General features: G+C 44.2%; 1 protein-coding gene across 1 annotated transcript in view; it reads left to right on the top strand.

The window, feature by feature from the left end:
* Nucleotides 1–22,025, top strand: part of LOC141167260 (uncharacterized) — a 133,430-nt gene that overhangs the window by 63,931 nt on the left and 47,474 nt on the right. Inside the window, exons 11-15 of the mRNA XM_073654696.1 lie at nucleotides 3,544–3,702; nucleotides 3,911–4,174; nucleotides 9,363–9,548; nucleotides 11,455–11,904; nucleotides 17,495–17,671. Of these exons, the coding sequence (XP_073510797.1) occupies nucleotides 3,544–3,702; nucleotides 3,911–4,174; nucleotides 9,363–9,548; nucleotides 11,455–11,904; nucleotides 17,495–17,671 (1,236 nt within the window). The remainder of the gene's footprint in view (nucleotides 1–3,543; nucleotides 3,703–3,910; nucleotides 4,175–9,362; nucleotides 9,549–11,454; nucleotides 11,905–17,494; nucleotides 17,672–22,025) is intronic.

The following is a 22,025-nucleotide window of genomic DNA, read 5'->3' as shown; positions in this document are numbered from 1 at the left end:
AACAGTGAGCGACACACTCAAACTGTTTTTTTTTAGATACAAATGGCCCAAAATGGATAATACAGAGGTTTGAACCGTGGAAGTGCAAAACAACACTTCTGTTTCTCTAGCCTACACCAGACTATTTTCAACAGTTATATTTGTGTCTGAAAAATCAGAGGCACGCTTTTTTTTTGGGGGCGGGGGGGGGACACACCAAAAGGTTAATAAGACGGGTATTTGTACAGTGTGAAGGAGGAAAAAAAAAGGAGGATTTAGATGAAAAAAAAAGGATTTTTCCTGGCCCCCGACACCTGGTGCTAAGTCCAGCAATTTCAGCAACAGGAGCACACAGGACTGTAATGCAGCGTTTGCCTATACAGCCTGCCTGCCTGGTATCTGGGATGGATATTAGTCCTGAAAAGGACTGTTTGTTTGTTCTGGCAGCCTTTACAGACCCTACACTAACTATTTCGCAGTTTATATCTCTCCCTAAATCAGCAGCGCTGTCCCTACACTGTCTAATCCGGAGCGACTGTGTCCAAGATGGCGGCGCCCGGTTTTAAATACTCGAGGTGACGCTGTGCGGCCAGCCAATCACTGTAATGCCCACAACCAACATGGCTGCAGCATTACAGTGACTGGCTGGCAATCCCTGCATGTTCATTGGCTCTGTAAAGAGCGCCAAACATGCAGGGCAGAGACCCGAGCTCCCGCCCGAGTAACCCGGAAATGCTCGGTGCTCGCCGAACATCCCGAGTAGCGTGATGCTCGGGCGAGTACCGAGCAGTGTCGAGCATGTTCGCTCAACACTAGGTCTAATGATAAAATTTCTTTATTGTCAATTTTTCTTTCCATCCACCCAAGAACTGGCTGCAAACTCCCAATTTACTTTTGCCATGTAATTATTATTATATATCACTACTTAAATAATCAAATAATGAACCTACAGTTTAATGGTAAGGAATCTGTGTCACATAGTTTTGGTTTGAAAGGATAATAATAATAATAGTAATAATAATAATAATAATACATTATTAGTAATAATAAAAAGTTGAGTGTCCCTACTTGGACTTGAAACCAAAACCATATGTTTCATAGTCAGCACACTTACCAGTGAGCTGTGCACTCATTACAGAAAAGTAGGTATCTTACTTGGTTATGTTATTTCCAGTGCAATCAGGACTTTCACACAGACATTGTCCAAACCAAATTCAAATGATGTATGAGTTTGATACCTGACTTTCATCACACATCAGAATCAAAATCAGAAGGACTTCCAGACACCATGAGTATTTGCATAGTAAATATCATAAACCAAGAAAAACCATTTGGCAGTATAATTTGAGGTTCTGGCAGAATGGTAACTGTCTTGCCTCATAGAGTGGGTGTTCTGCGTTTAAATCCCTCATGCAGAAAAAATAATCTTTTGTGTTTTAAATTATGCTGGCTAGCACACAAACTTCACTGATGCTTGGCTTTGATATCTGACTTTTCATGGTTAATCTCATAAGCCAAGAAAAACCTGTAGGGACACTGAACTTTTTATTATTAATTATTATTATTATTATTATTATTATTATTATTATTATCCTTTCAAACCAAAACTATGTGACACTGATGCCTTACCATTAAACTATAGGTTCATTATTTGATTATTTAGGTAGTGATATATAATAATAATTACATAGCAAAAGTAAATTGGGAGTTTGCAGACAGTTCTTGGGTGGATGTTAAGAAAAATTGTCAATAAAGAAATTTTATCATTAAACCCCTTTAAGAATTTATGCAAATGTACAGTCACTTGGAAATAGATATGTAATAAATTAGTGCCTCCCAATTTACTTTGGCTATGTAATTTACCATGCAAATACACAGCACTTCTGAAACTCTTAACATGTCAGGATGACAAACAGAATGTCAGATATTAAAAGTAAAACACCCCTGTAGTTTGTGTGTTAAACAGGCATAATTAATAAAAAATAATAATAATAATAATATTCCTAATGTGATTTGAACAGTGACACAATAGCTTCAGAGGCTGATGCCTTACCATTGAGCTATCCAGTCAAGAGATAGTAGCTTGCAGCTTTTCTTGTCTTATGAGATCAACTATGAAAATACTCATGGTGACAAAAGTCATTGTGATTCTGATTCTGATGTTTGAAGAAAGTCACACATCAGACTCACATCAAAATCAAACATTATTTGAATTTGGCTTGCTTGCAGTCCCAATGAATTTCAATCAGGTTTGCAATGAAAATCATGAAACCAAATGGAACTTTTTTTTTTATTATTATTATTACAGTTGTAAAAGTCACTTATCAAAGTCACTTGTCAAAATCACTTGTCAGAATCACTTGTCAGAATCACCTGTCAGAATCACCTGTCAGAATCACTTGTCAGGATCACTTGTCAGACAGGGTATTTAGCCTCAAACTGACATCATTCTGATGTTTGATTTTGATAACTGATCATGTCCCAAATGGACACTGTACAGAAGCAGATAATCGGGACCTTAGGAACGCACTTTAGGCAAATATTGGCTTATGTAAGGGGGCCATTACTCTGAGCTGGGTGTCTAACAAATAAGAAAATTTGTTCATCAGACATTTTGCTGGAGGGAAAATTTACCATTAAAGAAGCATGCATGCCACATAAAAGACATAAGAAAAACAGCAAAGTTTTTAGAAAAACAGTGCAATTTCTGTGGCAGTGAAGTGTTTTTACAAATTGTCATGTGGCAACGAATTTCCCCGAGTGCCAGACGACACTAAAACTTAACTTTTATTGAACACAAACATAAATCCTACTAATATACAATGCTAATATATACAATGTGGACTAAAAATGCATGTGTTTAAGAATGTCCTATAAAGATGTCAGTGGAAAACTAATGATCAGTATTTTATTCAGCGCTAGATCTGCCATGATATGATCAGATATATCAAGATCACAAACATTTGCAATGATAGCAGATATCATTGACAACTTGGCTCAGCCAAAAGTGGATTCAAAGAAATGGAAAATTTAAAGGAAAGACTTATTCAGTACCTCTGCTTGCTGCATCCACTTCTAGCTTTGGCCCAAAAAGCAGACTGAAACACTTTCACAAATCCTCAGTCACAACGGAGATCATGTCAATCTTGACCTCAATGATAGTGCAGATCCCAGATGTAGAATCATCTGCACTCATGAAACTGGCATACTGGCATATCCCATAAGCATTACATAAATGTAGGGGATGAATCTGACATGTAAAATGTAGTCAAAATCATAATGATAATCCTCATTAATTTTATTTCTCATGTTCATATTAAGTACATTTGGGCATCAGTTATTGTCAGCTATATAACGGAGGGATGGTTGGTGCACCCTTGGCATGGCCAAGTGCTCGGTGCACCGTTCCTCAATTACCATCCTCGATACCTCCCCTTATGATGACTAACTCTGGTAAAATAATATAATGTATTCTGGAAATAAATGCTTTATAAATATAACTTTTAAAGGCATTTTTTTCATATATGTTGAAACAGTAATTATGAATTTTGTTTCATTTTGCAGGAGAAAGAATGTTTGTCGCACTCAACATGTAGAAATAGAGAAGCAGAAGGGATGGATCTTGTCAATCAGGGGAACAGAGATTGGAAGCAAAAGTGGAGATCAGTGTGTGAGCGGCAGATGGACCAACTGCGAAGATGTGATGAGAGCCGAAAACTGGAGGTAAACGCAAACAAACTTAAGTCAATAATTTTCTAGAAGCCTATCTAGAAACTGTCAATGGCAAGAAAAGGAATAAAATAGTTAATACATTTCTAAAAAGAATTATTACAGTAAGTGCAGCTTACAAAGAGAATATTATAGATAAAATAGCATGAAAACAAAATGTAACAGAAGTTATTGCCTTTTTCTTCAATCCTCTATTTCCAAGAGAATAAAAATTCAGATTATTGAGAAATCAAAAAGTGATTCTGTCTTCTTTGAGCAAAGACTGAGACAGTCCTCACCTACAACTACAGGCCTCCCTGAGACTACGGTGCAAGAAAAGGGTAATCAATCATCTTCCAGACATGAGGACACGGACAATGGTAAACACGTGGATGTTATACAAGAAAGTGATGGAAACCATGTGACAGAAAATAAAGAGAGAAAACAGCCAGACACAACCACAGCACGTGGCAACAATAGTCAACAAGTAAGAGAAATACAATGTTTAGACTGTTTTTTTTAATTTTGCACTTAGTGTCCCTGATTTTACATTACCTTCATGCTTTTTATAGATTTGTGCAGTGGTGCTCTGTTCTCCTACCTGAAAGTCTGTATATTTTGTGTTATTCTATTTATTTATTTAGCACCAACATATTCCACCACGCAGGGCCGGCTCCAGGTTTTTGTGGGCCCCGGGCGAAAGAGTCTCTGTGGGCCCCTTTAACACATACTACGATTCATGATGCACAGATACAGCAGAGAAATATATATATAGTACAATGCCAAAGATTTCACTTCTTACATTATATGACCGATATCTATTGTAAATTCCACAACAGCTCAGAAACCGGTGAATCGCTCCATACAGAATAATGGCCCCCATAAAATGCTCCATACAGCATACTGGCTCCCATATTACGCTCTGTACAGGATACTGGCCCCCTTATAATGCTCCATACAGAATACTGGCCCCCAAATAATGCTCTATGCAGGATACTGACCCCCATATTACGCTCTGTACAGAACACCGGCCCCCTTATAATGCTCCATACAGAATACTGACCCCCAAATAATTCTCCATGCAGGATACTGGCCCCCATATTATGCTCAGTACAGGATACTGGCCCCCTTATAATGCTGCATGCAGAATACTGGCCCCAAAATAATGCCCCATGCAGGATACTGGCCCCCATATTACGCTCTGTACAGGATACTGGTCCCCTTATAATGCTCCATACAGAATACTGGCATCAAAATAATGCTCCATGCAGGATACTGGCCCCCATATGATGCTCTGTACAGGATACTGGCCCCCTTATAATGCTCCATACAGAATACTGGCCCCCAAATAATGCTCCATGCAGGATACTGACCCCCATATTACGCTCTGTACAAAATACTGGCCCCCTTATAATGCTCCATACAGAATACTGGCCCCCAAATAATTCTCCATGCAGGATACTGGCTCCCATATTACGCTCTGCCCAGGATACTGGCCCCCTTATAATGCTCCATACAGAATACTGGCCCCAAAATAATGCCCCATGCAGGCTGTTCCCCCCACATAATGCCTCATGCAGTCTGTTCCCCCACCTAATGCCCCATGCAGGATGTCGCCTCTCCCCTCCCTTATAATGCCCCATGCAGGATGTCACAATGTTATAATGCCCCATGCAGGATGTCACCCCCTCCCCTTATAATTCCTCATGCAGGCTGTTCCCCCCACATAATGCCCCATGCAGGATGTCACCCCCCTTATAATTCCCCATGCAGGACGTCACCCCCTCTTATAATGCCCCATGCAGGATGTCTTCCCTCATTTAATGCCCCATGCAGGATGTCGCCCCTCATATAATGCCCCATGCAGGATGTCACCCCTCATATAATGCCCCATGCAGGATGTCACCTCTCCCCCTATATAATGCCCCATGCAGGATGTCACCCCCTCTTATACTGCCCCATGCAGGATGTCACCCCCTCTTATAATACCCCATGCAGGATGTCACCCCCTCTTATAATGCCCCATGCAGGATGTCACCCCCTCTTATAATGCCCCATGCAGGATGTCACCCCCTCTTATAATGCCCCATGCAGGATGTCATCTCTCCCCCCCTTATAATGCCCCACGCCTCCATATATTAAAAAACAGAAAAACAAATACTCACCTCGCTTCTCACCTGCTGCCGCTGCTCCGGACTCCAGCATTGCTGGCATCTTCCCGCTCTGCGCTGTGACTGCTCAGGAGAGGGCGCGGTGTAAAGACGTCACTGCGCCCACTGACCTGAGACGTCACAGTGCAGCAGCTGCAGAAGAGACAGGACCTGCTGCGGAGGCACGGGGAGAGGTAAGTATTGTAGTATTGTGCCAGGGCCCCGAGCAAGCGGGAGGGGGGGAGCGGGCTCTGGCACCGCACCGCTCACGGGTCTCATAGCGCGCAGGGGTACCCGACAGTGAGTGTGCCCCTCCGCCTGCTCAGGGCCCCGGCACTTGCCCGGGTGCGCCGGGTGCTGACGCCGGCCCTGCCACCACGCAATACAGCGGTCACCATCACTCACATCTGTCTGCTTACTGTATTTTTGAGAGTTTATTATGGGTGTCGAACAGATATCATATGGCTTGTGTACCATTGATTACATTTGACTTTTCAACAATTCTACTACCATATTAATGTAGGTTCTCCTTCTACTTCAGCACCTCACCCCCATGCCTGTAAGTATTACACTACTAAATAGTGGGAATCTTTCACCCCCAAAACTGAAATTAAGCATTCATTTCATCAAACATCATATATTCATATTTTTTGATTTTACTCACATATATAGCGCCATTCATTCCACAGCACTTTACAGACATTATGGGCACTGTCTCCATTGGGACTCACAATCTACTTTCCCTATCAGTATAATATACACAGAACGGCCTTCATCTTTTAGAGTCGTGGCGGGAAGACAACTAGAAAATACATAGCTTCTAATGGCCACAAGCCTACTCAATATTAAATATGAATATAGCAGGAGAAACAAAGTTTATATAGGCATAAAACCAGTATAGCTTTATTAGATACACAATAATAAAAAAGCCACAACAGTGGCGACAGAGAGTAAATAACAAATTACAAAATACAGTACATGGTAACATATATAGAGAGTATGTGTAGCAAAAAAAAAACCAAAAGAAGGGGAGTGGTAAGCAGCGAGCATATAACATATACCATAAGTAGAGAGTATCTGCACAAGTGTGCAGGTATGCATAGAATGTAAAAAAAAAACATTCATTCAAATGCCGCTTACCAGTCACAAATAAGGGAGGGCCAGCAGAAAAAGGGTGACAGGCAGACCAGGAGCAGGGTAAACTCAAGGCACCAAGTGACCTGGTCACTTGGTGCCTTGAGTTTACCCTGCTCCTGGTCTGCCTGTCACCTTTTTTCTGCTGGCCCTCCCTTATTTGTGACTGGTAAGCGGCATTTGAATGAATGTTTTTTTTTGACATTCTATGCATACCTGCACACTTGTGCAGATACTCTCTACTTATGGTATATCTTATATGCTTGCTGCTTACCACTCCCCTTCTTTTGGGGGGTTTTTGCTACACATACTCTCTATATATGTTACCATGTACTGTATTTTGTAATTTGTTATTTACTCTGTGTTGCCACTGTTGTGACTTTTTTATTATTGTGTATCTAATAAAGCTATACTGGTTTTATGCCTATATAAACTCTGTTTCTCCTGCTATATTCATATTCCCTATCAGTATGTCTTTGGAGTGTGGGAGGAAACCCATGAAAACATGGGGAGAACATACAGACTCCTTGCAGATGTTGTCCTTAGTGGGATTTGAGCCCAGGACCCCAATGCTGCAAAGCAACAGTGCTAACCACTGAGCCACAGTGCTGCCCATATATAGGGACTTAGCCCCTATAAAAATCATAATTGTGGTGCATATACTACCTGCTTTGTTTTATTATATATGTAACTGAAGGGTACTCGGTGCTCCCTTGGCATGGCCAAGTGCTTGGTGCACTGTTGCACCCCCTTAATTGCTATCCTCCATCCCTCCCCAAATGATGATTGACAGCGCTCCAAGGAGTGGCACCTGTACTGGCTCCTCAGTCCTGCACATACTGACATTGCAGGAGATGAAAGCACACACAATGTCAGTGTGTGTGTGGATGCACTCTGATCCCCTTGCCCTGTCTGCAGTGGCCACATGCTGCACGCAGGATCACACAGAAGCAGACGGCCAATGTTAACAGGAGAAGAAGGAGAGTATGCTCTGACACTGCTAGAGCCAAGTGCACACTGTGTCAGAAAAGGCTCTCATTTCCCTCTCCTGTCAGTACCGGCTGCCTGATGCTATGTGATCCAGTGTGCAATGAACAGCCATTGCAGACTGGACAAAGGGGATCAGAGGCCACTCATGATGAGCGAGTGTGCTCATTTAACCCTTTCACCAAGCATGCTCGGGTGCTTCCAGAGTATCTTTGGAGTGCTCGTATATTATGTTCGAGTCTCTTCGTCTGCATGATTTACGGCTATTACACAACCTAAACATTCCGGGATTGCCTGTTTGCTAGGGAATCCTCACATGTGTTTAGGCTTATAATAGCCATAAATCATGCAGACGCAGGGACTCGAACATAATATACGAGCACGCCGAAGCTACTCGGGAAGTATCCGAGCATGCTCGATGAAAGGGATAAACGAGCACACTCGTTCATCACTAGAGGCCACCCACAAACACTGACATTGTGTGTGCTCTCGGCTCCTGCAATGTCAGTATTCACAGGGCTAAGGATTCAATACAGGTGGAGTGCTGTTAATCATGATAACGGGAGGGGCGGAAGATGGTAATTGAGTGGGCAAAGTGGTGCTGCACATCCAGTGAAATTAACCTTTTATTAACCCATGCAACGATTAAGCTCAAATGAGAAAAGCTCTTTGTAGGTGAAATATTGCATGGGTTAATATAAGGTTCATTTCACTGGATGGGCTGCCGAACTCTCCATATTTGTCGATTGTTGGTGACTGCTGGATAACGTCCATAGAGGGGTACTCTGCCTTTCCTTTATTTTTATTTTTTTTGCAGGTATGTTATTCTTGTTAAAAAGTTATGGCTATGAAAAATCCCAAAGCCTAACAGAAAATTGACACATGTAAATAAACCCAAAAGCTGTTTATATACAATAGATGTATATCAGCTTAACCTAACATTTTCTACAGGGTCAGCCAACTGTTTAATGTGTATGGGGCCTTCGAGAATTGAGCAGCTGGTTTTCAGCTACCTGATCTTTTTGTATTCAATGAGATAAGCGTCAGAGCTGAGTGTGCATCTATATGGGGAGTCAAGAGATATAGCCGACAGCCAAAAGAGCCAAGACTTAGGGCCCTTTCACACAGGGTCTTTGTCCACATTTGTTGGCTACTGGAGTTGGACAATTAACCATAGTAGACTGTGTCTGAGTGTCCGCCTCCAATATTCATATACGCCCCAAAATGATGCACATCAGAGGACACGTTGACTTTGTCATCACCATTATCGTCTATGGCCTGAATCCCGTTTTGTTCCAAATGTGGACAAAAATGCTGTGTGAAAGGGCTCTAAAAGTGTATATTGGCCAATGTAAAGGGTCTTTAACCATGAATCAAGTACTAAACACTTATTTTCATTTCCAGGGGTCATTCAGAGATTTAACCCTCACTTTACTGGAAGCCACAAATAGTTTGATTGGAAGATTGGAGTCCTTGAATGGAGGATTAGGAAGATCTCAGGGGTCTGACTCATTTATCTCCTGCAAAGAGATTGAGCAGAATGTAAAAGATATTGCAGAGCAAAGATTTGAAGTAGCTGGCAAAGATAAGGTAAGAACTTTTAATTTAATATTAGTATAATTTCTAAATGTCTATATAATAGAAGCCGGCTCAATAATCAGCTTATTATTGGGAGCCCAGCTTCTTTAACTAGCGATCAACTTTTTGCCATGGGAAGGCGCACCTGTTTCTCGTCATTACAAAGGCTTAATTTAGCATGACATACTAGCCATTCAAATAAATAATTGACCATGTAATGCATCCATCTTTGGCACCTTTGGACCGGGGTTGTTTTCATCAGAAAACCCATTTAAAAATACTTTCATTACTTTTTGCATGTTAAATGGATACCCCATGATAAAGGGCTTGAAAAGCTAAATAAGATAGTTTTCCTTTTTTAAATTTCTTTTGATACTTTGTGGACTTTGTGGGCTTTTACATTTTTTGGATGTCTAATAACAATATTGATATTAATTTACTCCCCAACTAAGGGGGCATTAACAGAGATTTTTCTCTGAGGCATTTACTTTTTTTCCTGAACGACATTACCTAATTATAACAATACAGCTACATAAAGGGTGAAAAAAGTCAATGCCCCCAGAGAAGGTCAGAACAGACTTTTTCACTGTGACCTGCAGAGACTGATGTGTATAACCTTATCCAGAGCGTTATATGTGCTTATTTCATTATCTACATCACTGCTCACCGGTGCAGCTCTTCTCTCCCAGCACTGTCATGCCTTTATACTATGAATGTTATTACAGCGTCAGGAGAGGTGAGCTGCATTGGTGATGAAGATCATCGTGCGAGCAGCATTTGTCACATGTGCAATACTCTGGACGTATCCCAGGTATGAGGTCATTATTCTCCAATACCTGGGATAAATCAAGCGCCTTTTATGTAATGACAAGGCAGCTCTCTTCCTCTCCAGCAATTGTAATGACAGCAATTAATCTCCCCAAATAAGAGTGAAAAAGCTGGTTCTGACTTTTTCTTGTGGAGTTTTCGTTTTTTATTGTGTATGACGCTGCCTTCTTTTGATTGGGCATAGCCATATAGGAGAAAAGGTGAATGCCTCCAGAAAAGAATCTCCACTAATGTCCCTTTGGAGAAGGAGAAATTGGCATATGAAGCTCTCTCAATATCACTTATGATTGAGCAATAAAATAGCAAGTGCAAGGCAGCACCTCACCACAAATAAATTAATATTGAGGTAGAAGTTGCAAGTCTGCCATAAAAAGGATGATCCCAATCCTCCGTAAGATAAAATGGTGAAGAGACCGACAACAGCATCCACGGTAGCAAAAAGGATCTTCTTCTTTATTAGTACGTCACGTAATACATGGAGACAGCAACATTTCCACCTTACAAGACCTTGCTGTCTTCCTTTATTATGTTATGATTGGGCAATGTCAAGGCAGTCTACCTTTATGATGTTATGATTGTGCAATGTCAACACCCCAAAGAAGAATTTCTGTTAACACCCCATTGTTGAAGAGGAAATTAGAATTTTAGATGTCCTAACTAGTGATGATCGACCGTGTATTGTTAACCCTTTGCGGCGTGCTCTGCATCTATGTTAGTACCGCCGCGGCTGCATGTGTCACGGGTGTTAGACAGCTGTGATACATGCAAGGATTGCCTAACAAACAGGCAATCCCTGCATGCGTCACACTGCATGTGACACTTGCAGCCGCGGCGGCTTAAGCATAGATGCCCAGCATACCGCAAATACTGGCTCGATCATCACTAGTCCTAACCTCTGAAAGCCAATATTTCCACAATGGGGACTAGAAATAAAAAAAGGTAAATCTAAGTTCTATTCTGCTTTTCAGCCACTTTATCATGATGTAGCCAGTTTAACATACAACAATTGGTAAATAGTCCTCTTTAAATATTAGCCAATGTGAATAGGACTTGCTTGGATAAATGAATCTGCTGATCTTTTCTATTGAAGTTGTCTTCTCAGGCTCCAGTGTCACTAAAGATGACAGCTGAAGAAATCAATAGAAGTAGTGACATTAATAGAAATGGATATGGGACTATGATGGACATTTCAACAAAGACTGAAAACTACGAAGCAATAAATGATCAAAGCATGAACAATCAACAAATACAGGAGACAATTGTGGATGAATATTGCAGAGGGGATAGACAGAGACAGCAGGAAAGATGTGAAGAAAAAGTAGAGAGTAGTGAAGTGGTGTTCTCCATTTCTAGAAATCTTGCTATAATCCAAAATAATCCAAACCAAGGAGAACACTGTCACATGCAGACAGACACACAGCTAGAGATTTCTGCCCATTCTGTGGAGACTTCATATCAAACTGGCAGCTTAGAAATTGCCCAGACGCAATTTGAGAATCAAACCCAAATATTCCAAGAAGAGATGGCTACGGAAGGACAGGTAGGAGAAAACCTCCAGGATAGAGAAAGTAAGATTAGCTCTACGGTAACAGGGCATCACAGGGGATCAGTAGACATGTATAGATTGTTTTTTTCATTGTTATACCATGCTAGTGACGCGCCCCCTGGGCCATATTCTTTAAGGGGAATATCCGGAGCCGGATCAGATGGGAGTTGTAGTCTTCCGAGTGGCTGTGACCCGGTCCGTACCCAGGGTGTCAAACTCAGTTGTATGTGGCAGTCCTACAGATGTTATAAGTTCTTTATTGTCGACTACGCCACCCGTTGTATTGCGGTCACTATGGCCGCCGCTGCAGCAGGGTCCGCTGAGGCTGATGGTGTAGGTGCAGCTTTTGGTGGTATAACCCCCAACGGGTGGGGTATAGCCTCAGGGGGTCAGGTGCAGAGGATGGGGGTTGTGGTGGTGCAGCATAGGTGTTAAAGGAAGACAGAGTCGGGTTGTGCAGTTTAGGGTATTTACTCACTGCTGATGTTCCGGTCACTCCAGCTTCAAGTGACCTCCCGAGCCGTGCTGCGTCCACCAGGTCCTGGATCCAGCCAACCCCCAAGCGAGTCCGGAGCGTGACCCTGAGCTCTCCTTCTGTCCTTTCTCTGGCCGTCCCCACTATTGATCCACCCAGGTCCAGCTCCCTCGGGCCTTCTGTTGGGTGACCCTTGGCCTTGGGTTCCCTGACCCTCCACGTGGTATGCCTTCGTGGTGGATGTGGTGGGTGGCCGTGGCAGACGCTGCCCACGGCCTCCGGTCTCTGGCTGGGGTGTGTTTTTGCCCCCACCAGCTTGGGTTCCGGTACCCTGATGCCGACTCTTCACCCGTAGCTTGAATTTGGGCTCTCAGAGTCCTCTCTTTGTCCCCTCTCTGGGTCTTTCCTTCTTTCTCCTCTCTCTCTCTCTCTAGGGCTTCTCTGCTCCTCTTCCTCTGCTCTGCTCTGACAGACTGACTGACTGACTGACCCTGATCTCTGATGGTGCCCACCTTATATACACCCTCTATGTGTGAGCTCAGGCGACCAGCACCCAATGAGCTCCTATCTTTACCCAGGCTGCTCCCCCTATCTGCCCCTACACTACTTGGGATGTACCACCCCCCTCCCACTCCAGCCAGGAACAGACTCGGTCGTACCTGCACATTTCTAAGTGGGAGTACCGTCGGTCTGCTCCTCGGAAATGGGATGTGTGTAGTGCATGCAGCCTACCGAGCTCAGATCCACACTCCATCCTTACCCGGGAGTGGAATATCACACCTCTGGTTTGAGGTGCAATACCCCTGTAGCAGCCGAATCCTCAGGGTGCTACATTCCCCCCTGGTAAATCACAGCACGTCCTCGGGCTGTAAGACATAACACCAAAAACATACTCTTTTTTTTTTTTTTTTTCATAAACATATAAGACATATAAAACAACATATATTAGCAAATAAAACATTCTCGTCGCCTCTGGCTCCTCCTCCGGTCACTGTGCAACGTGTGACCGGGTAAAGTGCGACAGTCTCTCTAGAAAACTGGTTTTCCTATAAAACCGGTAGGGGGCGCTTTAGGACGCGCAACTATATACAGGGATATGGCCGCTCTCAGTCCTCGGCCAGGTATTGGGGAGGAATGACCGCTCTCAGTCCTCGGTCAGTGGGATTTAGGGGTTAAACGGGTAACAGTTCACACTTGCTGGTCCCAACGGGGACTATTTTTAGCAACAGCAACAGTTTCAGTTTCAGTTTATGGTGCCCCGACGGGCAACTATATACAGCTCCTGCTTCGCTGTACTTAACGACGGTGTCCTCCTGCTCTTTCTTTATTGTTACCTTTGGCTCTAGCTTCAGACCCGTCCGGGTCCTCTTGTTCTTCCTCCTCACACCGCAGCTCTTCCTCCGTCAGACGATGCACATGGAGGGCGTAGGGTCCTTTGGCACACTTGTGCCGGGTGAAGGTGACCTCGTCCCCGATGTAAAGGTCACGACCTCTGTGTCCCTCCGGTAGGTGGGACTCAACGTCTCTCCTGGTCACGAAGACGTCGCCTAGGGTGCGGTGGTCTCGGATGAAGCCCCACCCATGCTGCATATTAAACTTTATCACAGTCCCGGTGGTGCGGGGACTATGCGCTGCACGGGGGTCTCTCCTGGCCCGGCTCTTCTGCTCCGCGCTCCTTACTTGAGCTTGCTGTTCCCGGACCCGCCTCTCTCTCCGCTCCCTCTCAAAGTCCTCGAGCTGTTGGCGGCAGCACTCAGCATGCTCCGCTGCAGCTGCCCGAGTCTCTTGAGTGAACCCCATGAGATCTTCTCCGGTGGGGTCCCACTCGAACTGCGCTTCTGCTAGCGGGGGCGAGATCCTCTTTACGGGCTTTGGAGCCGGGATCAGGGGTTCATCCAGGGGTCTCTCTCTCCGGAGTCGGGGATGGTGAAACTCCGGTGGCCATATAAATGGCTGCCCATCCGGGCACGTATGCTGGGCGTACAGGTCCTCTCCCAGATGCGGCACTCTTGGTCTTATGGGCGCGGTGGTGTTAGCGCCCGGGTTGCCCGGGCCTTGCGGCCAGGCCTGGGGTATCTGGAAGGTAAAGGGCACCGTAAGGACGGCGGCGCCCTGGGCTACTTGGCCCTGCGACCAGGCCGGGGGCTCCGCGGAGGTAGGGGGCGCTGTTGGTATTGCGGCGCCCGGGGGTACTAGGCCTTGCGACCAGGCTGGTGGTACTTCCTGCTTGGTCACGCTCGGGGTCGAGGCGTGTGACGTCACAGGGGTCGCGGCTCCCGTTTGAGGCCTAGTCTGCGGCGGTGACGTTGCAGCGACGGGCACGGCAGGATAGACTTCGGGCTCTGCGACGGGGAGCTGGGGCAGGTTCGCGGTTTCCCGGTTTGGGGTATAGACGTCCCCTTTACCTGCCTCCACTCGTTCGGCTCCCTTCTCGGCGCCGTCTCCGGCCTTCAGTCCTCCCGCGCCATCCTCAGAGGCGGTCGGTCTCCTCGTCTTGGGTGGCGTGCTCCGCTGACGGGTCTCGGTCTGCTGGGCCATCTCACGGCTCCACTCCGCCAACGTCTCTCGCTGCACCCGGGCCATCCTCCTTGCGAGGCCCTCCAGAGCGGTCTGTGCACACTCCCGGTCTCGGGGGAGCTGTGCTAGGACCTCCACTAGTCCTAGTGGGGTCGTTGTTTCCAGCAGGCTCCTGACCAGCGGGTCGGTGCTGCTCTGCTCTCCTACAGTTGCTTCCAGCAGGCTCCTGGCCAGCGGGCCGGTGCTGCTCTGCTCTCCCTCCTCTGTTTCTAGCAGGCTCCTGGCCAACGGGCCGGTGCTGCTCTGCTTTCTCGCCATCTCCGGGTAAGCTCCTCCGATATTCTTCTCCCGGCTTCTTGCCTCCGGGTGCGCTCGCTCTAGACTGCTCCAAGCGACACCCATCTTTGTTCTCTCCTTTCGTCTCCTCCCCCTTCGAGGGCGGTCCCGGGGCCACTTGGTGACTGTCAGCTCCAGGGGCTGTTCTTTCACGCTGACAGACACCTCTAGCACCACAGTCTCTGTTGGTGGGGGCGGTTTCCACTTTTGGCGCCATTTTCGGTCCTGGCCCACGATGGGAGGTGGCTTCCTGCCACCCTCTGGCACGCCCATAATGGCGTCCGCTCTTCCAAGGCGGGAAACCTTTGGAAATGGCGGGAATCGCTTCCCAGTGGCGGGAAACTCTGCAGATGGCGGGAAAACGCTGTTAATGGCGGACAACCGGCGGGAATCGACCTGTGATGGAGTCCGATGGCGGGGACCCTCCGGAACCGGCAGGAGACTTCTTTTTGAGGTAAACTTGCTCTTTTCTTCAGGCACGCAGTACCCGAGTGTTGCGGGCACGTAATCCTGCCGACTACGCCAAAGTTGACGCGCCCCCTGGGCCATATTCTTTAAGGGGAATATCCGGAGCCGGATCAGATGGGAGTTGTAGTCTTCCGAGTGGCTGTGACCCGGTCCGTGCCCAGGGTGTCAAACTCAGTTGTATGTGGCAGTCCTACAGATGTTATAAGTTCTTTATTGTCGACTACGCCACCCGTTGTATTGCGGTCACTATGGCCGCCGCTGCAGCAGGGTCCGCTGAGGCTGATGGTGTAGGTGCAGCTTTTGGTGGTATAACCCCCAACGGGTGGGGTATAGCCTCAGGGGGTCAGGTGCAGAGGATGGGGGTTGTGGTGGTGCAGCATAGGTGTTAAAGGAAGACAGAGTCGGGTTGTGCAGTTTAGGGTATTTACTCACTGCTGATGTTCCGGTCACTCCAGCTTCAAGTGACCTCCCGAGCCGTGCTGCGTCCACCAGGTCCTGGATCCAGCCAACCCCCAAGCGAGTCCGGAGCGTGACCCTGAGCTCTCCTTCTGTCCTTTCTCTGGCCGTCCCCACTATTGATCCACCCAGGTCCAGCTCCCTCGGGCCTTCTGTTGGGTGACCCTTGGCCTTGGGTTCCCTGACCCTCCACGTGGTATGCCTTCGTGGTGGATGTGGTGGGTGGCCGTGGCAGACGCTGCCCACGGCCTCCGGTCTCTGGCTGGGGTGTGTTTTTGCCCCCACCAGCTTGGGTTCCGGTACCCTGATGCCGACTCTTCACCCGTAGCTTGAATTTGGGCTCTCAGAGTCCTCTCTTTGTCCCCTCTCTGGGTCTTTCCTTCTTTCTCCTCTCTCTCTCTCTCTCTAGGGCTTCTCTGCTCCTCTTCCTCTGCTCTGCTCTGACAGACTGACTGACTGACTGACCCTGATCTCTGATGGTGCCCACCTTATATACACCCTCTATGTGTGAGCTCAGGCGACCAGCACCCAATGAGCTCCTATCTTTACCCAGGCTGCTCCCCCTATCTGCCCCTACACTACTTGGGATGTACCACCCCCCTCCCACTCCAGCCAGGAACAGACTCGGTCGTACCTGCACATTTCTAAGTGGGAGTACCGTCGGTCTGCTCCTCGGAAATGGGATGTGTGTAGTGCATGCAGCCTACCGAGCTCAGATCCACACTCCATCCTTACCCGGGAGTGGAATATCACACCTCTGGTTTGAGGTGCAATACCCCTGTAGCAGCCGAATCCTCAGGGTGCTACACTAGGCTTTAAATTTTGTGGTATACATTTTTTTGTTCATCGAAAGGTATGCCATATACTTATAATGTGCCATGGCATACAGTTAAAACAGGTAAAGAATTATTCTCAACTGGACAAGTTATCACCTCTTCATTGGATAGGTGATACCTTGCTGATCACTGGGGTCCAACTGCTGGGACCCCATTGGACCCATTGGCCGCACATTCATTCATTGTTTATGGGACCAATGTGATTGAATAGCACTAAGCAATTTCTGTAGGTCCCATAAACATTGTAGGGAGTGGATTTCAAAATACCATTTTCAGGATCGGTGGGAGACCCCCAGCAATAAGTAAGAGATCACCTATATTGTGTATATTTGATAACTTGCCCAGTTAATTGATAAGATAAACATTACTACGTTTTAAAAAAAAAAACATCACCGTATAATATGTTATAGAATCTTCAAACAGACATTTTTTTAAAGTAGGAAGTTATAATTGTTATAATTTTTAATAATTTGTTATTGATTTAATTTATTTTCAGTTAATAAAACATCAAGTGATAAATACTCCTCATACACCTGTGTCCATAATAGGCATAGACCACACTATGCCACCTGAGGTGGTCTCCAACACTTCATATTGCTTAAAAGTGAGTCATACGCAGATAACTGATGATCCACTGGCCAAATGGAGATCCATTGTGATGAGTAAAATCAAGGTAAATCATTAGACTTTTTAAGGCTCAGTTTACATTTTGCACATTTGTTTGTTCTTCACTCTATTTTTACTTTACATGAATTAAATGCAATTATATTTCACTATTACAGTGTACTCCAGTCATAATGGTCAGCCTCATGGCATTGCTTACAAGCTCAGTAAGAAAGAGCTTGTAAGCACTGCATATTTTCACACTGGGAATGAGCAATATACAAAAAAAAAAGAGTTACATATTCATCTGTATGCTCTTATGACAGCTCTCTGTGCCTTCACTGACCTGCCTCCTATTTTACGTAATGCATCTAGTAGTGCGGGGCTAGGTAAAATAGGCCGGTCAGGTAAGGCACAGCGAGCTGTCATAAGAGCATGTAACTGAATATGTAAGCAGAGCACCAGATAGAGTGCCCACCACAAGCCGCCCCGGAGCACAAGCATATCATTATCTCCAAACTGAAAGTAAAGATTACACCAGAACCACAAGATGGAGTTCATCTACCAAGGTATCATATTGCTCAGTGTAATTTCGCCCACCTGACAGTGTATGTAGTTTACTGAGCACAATCCTGCTGACAGGTGCACTTTAAGTGCAGAATCAAAGCATTTCTTTACTATAAAAAAACACTTAAAAATGCTGCTCCACATCTGCACCAAAAATGCATCAGATAAGGGGGAAAAGGCATGAAAAAATAAGCAAAAATGCAACAAAGATTATTGTTATTGTGTAGTTTGGGGCGGACACCTGCAGAAAGCAAAAAACACACTATTTACGCTACGTGTGAACACAGTCTTAGAGACACAAAAAAGCCAGAGGTCATATAGTGAAGCTAATGTAAAAATGAGAAAGTTCTAGTTGTTCACACTGAATGAATGAGCAAAAAATAAATCCATAGGTCCCAACTAGAGATGAGCAGGATGCACAGATGACGTTGCGCTAGCCCTAGCTAATCAAAAGCCATGCCAGGGATGCTGGAAGATAAGATATTCGTGGGCCTCCCTTCCAGCTGTCAGGTACCACCGACCTGGATGCTAGACCATGAATTGATCTCATCATTTTTAGACCAAAACGTCCCGGATACAGCGGGACAATCACAGATTTGGGTCTATGCCCTGCAATTTCAAGGTCTGCTGAATGTCCCTCACTGACTCTGACATCTCCTTCTACCAGAGTAGAAAAAAATGGTAAATGGATGTGGCTAGGAGTTACATGCGCTGCCTGATTTGTTCTTCTTTCTGCTCTTAAACAGTTGGGAGGTATGGTATGATTTATAGTCATATGCAGTCACGTGAGCATGTCCTTGGTGTATATCTTCTGCTTCTCTTCCTGCTATCTTGAATTCTCACTGACTTACCATTCTTCATCTATGACTTTGGAGATGATGTACAGTATATGTTGGGCAGTTAGTGAGCAGCAGAACAATGAAAAGTATGAAAAAATGAAAGTAATTACTGCACTACCTTCTACTATACCACAAAAGGTCACAAACTTATATGCTTCCAATAAATATATCACCATCAAAGAAACCTAGGCCATATGCGCCTTGGTTTAAATGGAAGAAAAAATAGAAAGACACATAAAATTAATTATTATTTATTTCAACAGTTTAAAATAGAAACAGGATTAAAAAACAGGTGCCCTCAGAATACATAACAAACATATTCCCTTAGCTAAACAAATACAGTGGTGGGGGGCCCTATATCAAAAAGGGTCAAAAGGTATATTACAACTAATAAATATTGTGCACAATTCCTAAAAAAAGGGGACTAATAATGATATAATAATTTGATAATTTAATATCGGTAAATAGTACAACCTGCAGATAAGTAAAGTGCAAACGTGCCTGAAACAGTATCAAAATATGTAAATTAATATATATATATATCCTAAGTCAAATTATAAATAAATATATAAAGTGAAAAAGTGCATAAAGAGATTAGTGCATACAAAAATACACTTGCAGGTGTACCAGAAGAACAAAGGTAGTGCAATAATTGTAATTATATCTTATGCATCCCATTTAGCAAGTGCTAACAACAAGACCTGTCAGGTGGATGCATAGAAATAAAAGCACAGAAGTAATGTGTACACCTCAAAAGAGATTACTTACATAATGACCACCAAGGGAATAGCAAGGGGAGATATGCCGTCCTAAACCCCGACGACGCCGTTTCGCCTGTAGCTTTTTCAAAGGGGCGTGTACTGATGTGAGTCCAGGTGCAACTATATATCCGTGGACAACAGCTGTGTTTAATTAACATAGTGACCCCATGGGATTGGAGTACTAATGGCGCATGTGTAGGTTACTAGGTAACTCATTCATAAACGGGAGCTTCCGTTGTCTAGCGCGTGACACGCAAGCGTGGAACGCATGCTGTGTCTATTGCGCAAGACCGGAAGTTCAATGAGCCCTTTCGCACACAAGCGCACTCTCCAATTACAAGATCCCCATATAGTAGTGGCGGTGTTCAAAGAAGGCGTGGTGTACTGAAGAAAGATACGTTGTCACAGCAAGTGAATACAATCAAAAGACACAAGATCCCCATATAATAGTGGCGGTGTTCAAAGAAGGCGTGGTGTACTGAAGAAAGATACGTTGTCACAGCAAGTGAATACAATCAAAAGATAATATATAAAAAAGTGGAAGGAAGGATATGATAAAAAAAAAAAAAATAGAATGTGCATAGTGAAATAATATTAATAGTAATAAATGATTTGATATAATAATATAATATAATAATGATAAAAATTATTATACACAAACACAATAATATAAGGTCCCAATTTAAGACTGGACGATTCGTCAGATATTCATTAATGTTCTTTCTTGTATATGGACCTCCAGGTCTACATCCACTCTCCAAGCGAAGAACCCCGAAGACACCACGCACAGAAAGGGAGACCACCAGCACCCAGGCCAACCAAGAACCAGCAACAAATCCACACGGCACAAGGACCAGCACCAAGGTAAGAACTATATAACAATAAAGGATTAAAATCAATAACAATAAAAGACGGAAATAAAAAACGCTTCAATATGATAAGGAAATTTATAAGGACCAAAATGTCTTCAATAATTCCATACAGGAAAAGGAAAGGCAAAAAAGCCACAATCTATATAAACTAATAGAAATATATATATATACTAATGGGATTAAAGGGACAATTAATAATACGTATTATATATATATTAATGGGAATAAAGGAACAATTGATAATACATATGACAGAGGTCAATCAAGTCAATCACTTGATAGAAAAATGAGATGATTTATAATAAAGATAATTGGAATAAAGGGCCTATAAGTGTATTATAATTTAGTATAAAAATAGAAAAAACAGATATACAAATACCTAAATATTATTATTAGTATAAATTCATAAAAATAGAATAAGCGGATATACAAATACCTAAATATTATTATCAGTATAAATTTATAAAAAGGCCCCAAAGCCAAACTGCTCATTCAGTCCCTGGGGAGACAGTGTCCCAAGCCTAAAAATCCATCTGCTCTCAAGCCTGGCCAGGGCTTGACCAAGGTCGCCTCCCCTAATACCCAATTCAATTTGATCAATAGCTTTAATTTTTAGGCCACTAGGATCGCTATTATGACACAATTTAAAATGTCTGGGGAGAGTGCGAAGACCAACTATTTCCTCACTCAGAGCGGATTTCTCTATGTCCAAAACATGTTCACGTGTTCTTACCTTTAACTCACGAGTAGTGAGGCCGACATAGATTTTCTCACAGGGGCATAAGGCATAATATATGACCCCTTTAGAATTGCATGACAATTGTTTCCTAATTTCAAAGGTCCTAGTGTTGTCATAGTTGGTGAACTCTCTGCCATCAACCATATTTTTGCAGGCTTTGCACTTACTGCATTTGAAAAAGCCAAGCTTAGTCTTTGATCGGGGACGGGGCCCTTTTTCATAGTGGCTATGGACTAAGAGATCCTTCAAATTTTTGGATCTTCTTGCAACCATAGATGGCATAGGGGGCAAAATTTTATGTAATACAGGATCTGTCATTAATACCTGCCAATGTTTTTTAATGATCCCAAATAGTTCACACCACTGTGTATTGTAGTCAGTTATGAATCTTATTTGACCCTGATCCGGGCTAGGCGTATTCATCCCTCGATAGCCATAAAGAAGCTGTTCCCTACTAGTACTAACTGCTCTTTTATAACCAGCTTTGATGTTTCTGTTGCTGTAACCCCGATTTTTAAATCGTCTCGTCAGCTCCTGTGATTGTTTTTGAAAAGATTCTTTAGTAGTACAAATCCTCCTCAACCTAAGGAACTGTCCAATTGGAATTCCCCTAATAGTTGAGGGGGGATGAGAAGAAGTACTGTGT

This window comes from Phyllobates terribilis, unplaced genomic scaffold (assembly GCF_046119375.1).
Source record: "Phyllobates terribilis strain yellow unplaced genomic scaffold, ASM4611937v1 Scaffold_11__3_contigs__length_659146591, whole genome shotgun sequence".
Classification (NCBI taxonomy): domain Eukaryota; kingdom Metazoa; phylum Chordata; class Amphibia; order Anura; family Dendrobatidae; genus Phyllobates; species Phyllobates terribilis.
This window is presented reverse-complemented; position numbering and strand designations above follow the sequence as displayed.